We start from the raw sequence: 3489 nt of genomic DNA, 5'->3' as shown, positions 1-3489 counted from the left end.
CTTTAAACTATGCTAAAGCTAATCTTGTTGGTCTTCATATTCTAGACTATGCTAAAGCTAATCCTGTTGGTCTTCATACTTTAAACTATGCTAAAGCTAATCTTGTTGGTCTTCATATTCTAGACTATGCTAAAGCTAATCCTGTTGGTCTTCATACTTTAAACTATGCTAAAGCTAATCTTGTTGGTCTTCATATTCTAGACTATGCTAAAGCTAATCCTGTTGGTCTTCATATTTTAAACTATGCTAAAGCTAATCCTGTTGGTCTTCATATTTTAGACTATGCTAAAGCTAATCCTATTGGTCTTCATATTTTAGACTATGCTAAAGCTAATCCTTAGATATTACGCTCTACTTAGAGAATAATATCATTTGTTAATAATATTTGAAAACTGTTTCGATAATGTTTATTAACAGAGGGAGATGATTTAAATTACTATGATCGAAAGATCGCTGAGGATACTCTTAGGTTTGTTCCCTGCAGGTGTATATTAGTCACATAAGTATGCCGAGGAACATAAATGTGTAAAAATATATGTTTTTTAGCTAACCTACGTAAGTGTTGTTTCAATACATTGCGATTGGTATATTCAGTAATATATTCTACTATTGAAAACTACAATACATCGACAAAAGCTTTCATTAAATTTGATTAATTAAGAGTTATTCTGCACATATTAGGAAACGCGTGAACAGGGAATAAAAAATAATAAATACACACGCGTAGAAAACATATTTTTGTTGTAGTAGATAAATCAGTAGCAGAAACACGACTCAAAGTTCAGTTAGTCAAACGATCTCATTTATCAAAGGAGTTAAGTTTTTATAAGGATTTTATAATCTACTCAAAAGATGTTACATTCATTAGAGCTTGTCCGGACATTAGTTTTCAGCTCTATCGCGGAAGTTCCCATTTCCTGCTGTAATTATCCTCTTTCTAGCTACTAAAGGATAATCACTAGACATATCAATCTAACAGCTGTGATATGCATTACTTCCATTACCATAAGCAAATTTCAAAAGCCTGCAATAAATGTTGTCCTTAGTACACTGCACATCTCCTCCACTTCTGTCAGCTCTGAATCATGGTTTATCATGTTCGAAATTCACACAATATACTTCGACTGACAATGATGATATGCAAGAAAGGTAGCTTTAAGAGCGTTGACTTTGTTGTTGAACGCTATATTAAACACATTCATGGGCACTCGTCTTTAATATAAAATGATGCTATTCAAACACCTACTGGTTCTGAATAATTTAGCTCTTGTTCTGAACCTCGAAGACTTCATCAAACAAGACAATGATAAAAAAGTGCCAACAAGCCTGATGGAATACATTAACACTCTTGAAAATAGATAGATAAATAATGCTCGGTCTAGGATTTTCCTTACACGATCCTCTCGATGGACTTTTAAGCTCTGTGAATAACGATTTCTAACGGCTTTTACAACTCATAAAATTCATGTTTTCTACCCCTGTACAATCTCTTACACGCATGACTAGGATTCTTTGCAGTGGAAAGAGACTGTAAGATTGAAAGTAATGGAAAATGGAGAGTGTCTTTCGTGGAAAAACTTCGCTTATTTCTATGTTAAAATTTTCATTTCTAACACGTTTGAACAGAAAGCATCATTAAATATACTTCATAAAATTCGTACCTGCTTTCCTTAAAAAAAGTATGTCCTGAGTACGCTTTAGAACACTACAAACACATCGCTTAATTCGGTGTTAAAATGTTACATTCCAACATAACTTGAACAGAGAACACAATGAAATATACTCTAGAAAACAGCTATCTTTTTTCTTCTTGAACAAGTATCTTCTCAGTAGGCATTTAAGTATTAATATTGGGTAATCATTAAATCAATAGTTTCCAAGGAAAATAAAAAATGCCCCTAAAATCATTATGTTTTGTTGTTTTTATTTTTGCAGACAGATAATTTTTGCCTATTAATGGCACAACGGACTTACAACGTTCGAAACCGGGATTCGATACCTGTGGTGGCCAGAGCACAGATAGACAAACAAATCAAAAAACCATATTTTTTTTTCAACTATCACAACATCCTGCATTGCTAATGAACAATGAAATTAAATCTTCAAAAGATTTTTCCTTTTAATGTATGTATGTCTAGGATTAAATTATCTTAGATCTAAATGCTATAATTTGATAAAGGAGTTTCGGTAAATATCAAAATCACATTTATTATAAGTACAAAGTGATTGTGTATGGAAGAAATAAACTTATACTTACGAGAATCTGTAGCTGTCAGAAGGATCAAAAGGCTTAGAATGTACGAGTATGGTGTCGTGGAGCTCATTTTCGAAGCTTAAGAAACGACAGAAGAAAACAAAATCTAGTTATTTGTTATTAGTAAGCATACTCACTGTGATCCTTCATCGGATCTTACCCCGGCTGGCGAGTTAGCCCCCACGTTCATATCTGTTTGTGTCTGTTAATGCCACGAATTCCAGAAGAATATATTTCCGTCAAACACACACATACACACGTGCACGCTCGTAGAGACAACACGCGCTCGATTGTCGTCGATCAATGAAAACTAGCTGTTTTCTCTGTAGTCAAACTACAGCGCCATCTATTGTATGTCAAAAATGAGGGGAGCAGGTGAGGCTTGTTGCAAAGATTCTCATGCCAGTTATAAAGAGTCTGTACGACCTTTTCCTCTGATTCTTGCATTCCACTACAGCTTGTATGACAACTCTTTAAAAAAGAAGTCTTATGTGCAATTACTCACCACATACAATGTATGAACGAACATTTAAACTTTAGCCACTAACTTGATTCTGGGCTTAAGGTTCATTTATAAACATGTTATTTTTAAAATCAGGAGAGTTATAGGAAAAAATCTTCTTACTTATAATGATAAAGCACTATAAATGTGAAATATTGTAACGCTTTTTCTCTATTCGTCTTAAGTAGTTAAAAACCCTTCCTTGTAGCTCCACAAAAAACTTTTTCTTGTATCTTCACAAAAACTCTTCCTTGTAACTCCACAAAAACTATTTATTGTATCTCCACTCAAATCTCTTTCTTGTAACTCCACAAAAACTCTTCCTTGTAACTCCACACAAACTCATCCTTGTAACTCCACAAAAACCTCTTTCTTGTAACTCCACAAAAACTCTTCCTTCTAACTCCACATAAACTCACCCTTGTAACTCCACAAAAACCTCTTTCTTGCAACTCCACAAAAACTCTTCCTCGTAACCTCACAAAACTCTTCCTTGTAACTCCACAAAAATCTCTTCCTTGTAACCTCACAAAAAATATAGTTTTTGAAATAAAATTACAAACTACAATAGTTCTCCCCATCTTCTTGAAAATAAATAAATAGTTAGTATTATTTATCACAAGCTATTTAAATAAATATATAATTAGTCTTATTTGTCGCAAGCTATTTAAATAAATAAATAATTAGTCTTATGTGTCACAAGCCTTTTAAAAAAATAAATAATTAGTCTTAT

The 3489-nt window shown here is 33.1% G+C and overlaps 1 protein-coding gene across 1 annotated transcript in view; it reads right to left on the bottom strand.

The window, feature by feature from the left end:
• The window catches only part of LOC106468177, an 18919-nt gene extending 16388 nt beyond the window's left edge, over positions 1-2531 (bottom strand). Inside the window, exon 1 of the mRNA XM_022396481.1 lies at positions 2258-2531. Coding sequence (XP_022252189.1) covers positions 2258-2324 — 67 coding nt within the window. The 5' untranslated portion in view covers positions 2325-2531. The remainder of the gene's footprint in view (positions 1-2257) is intronic.
• Positions 2532-3489: the final 958 nt, after the last annotated feature.

This window comes from Limulus polyphemus, unplaced genomic scaffold (assembly GCF_000517525.1).
Source record: "Limulus polyphemus unplaced genomic scaffold, Limulus_polyphemus-2.1.2 Scaffold2902, whole genome shotgun sequence".
Lineage (NCBI taxonomy): Eukaryota > Metazoa > Arthropoda > Merostomata > Xiphosura > Limulidae > Limulus > Limulus polyphemus.
Note: the sequence above shows the minus strand (reverse complement) of the source record. Positions and strands in the feature narration are given on the sequence as shown.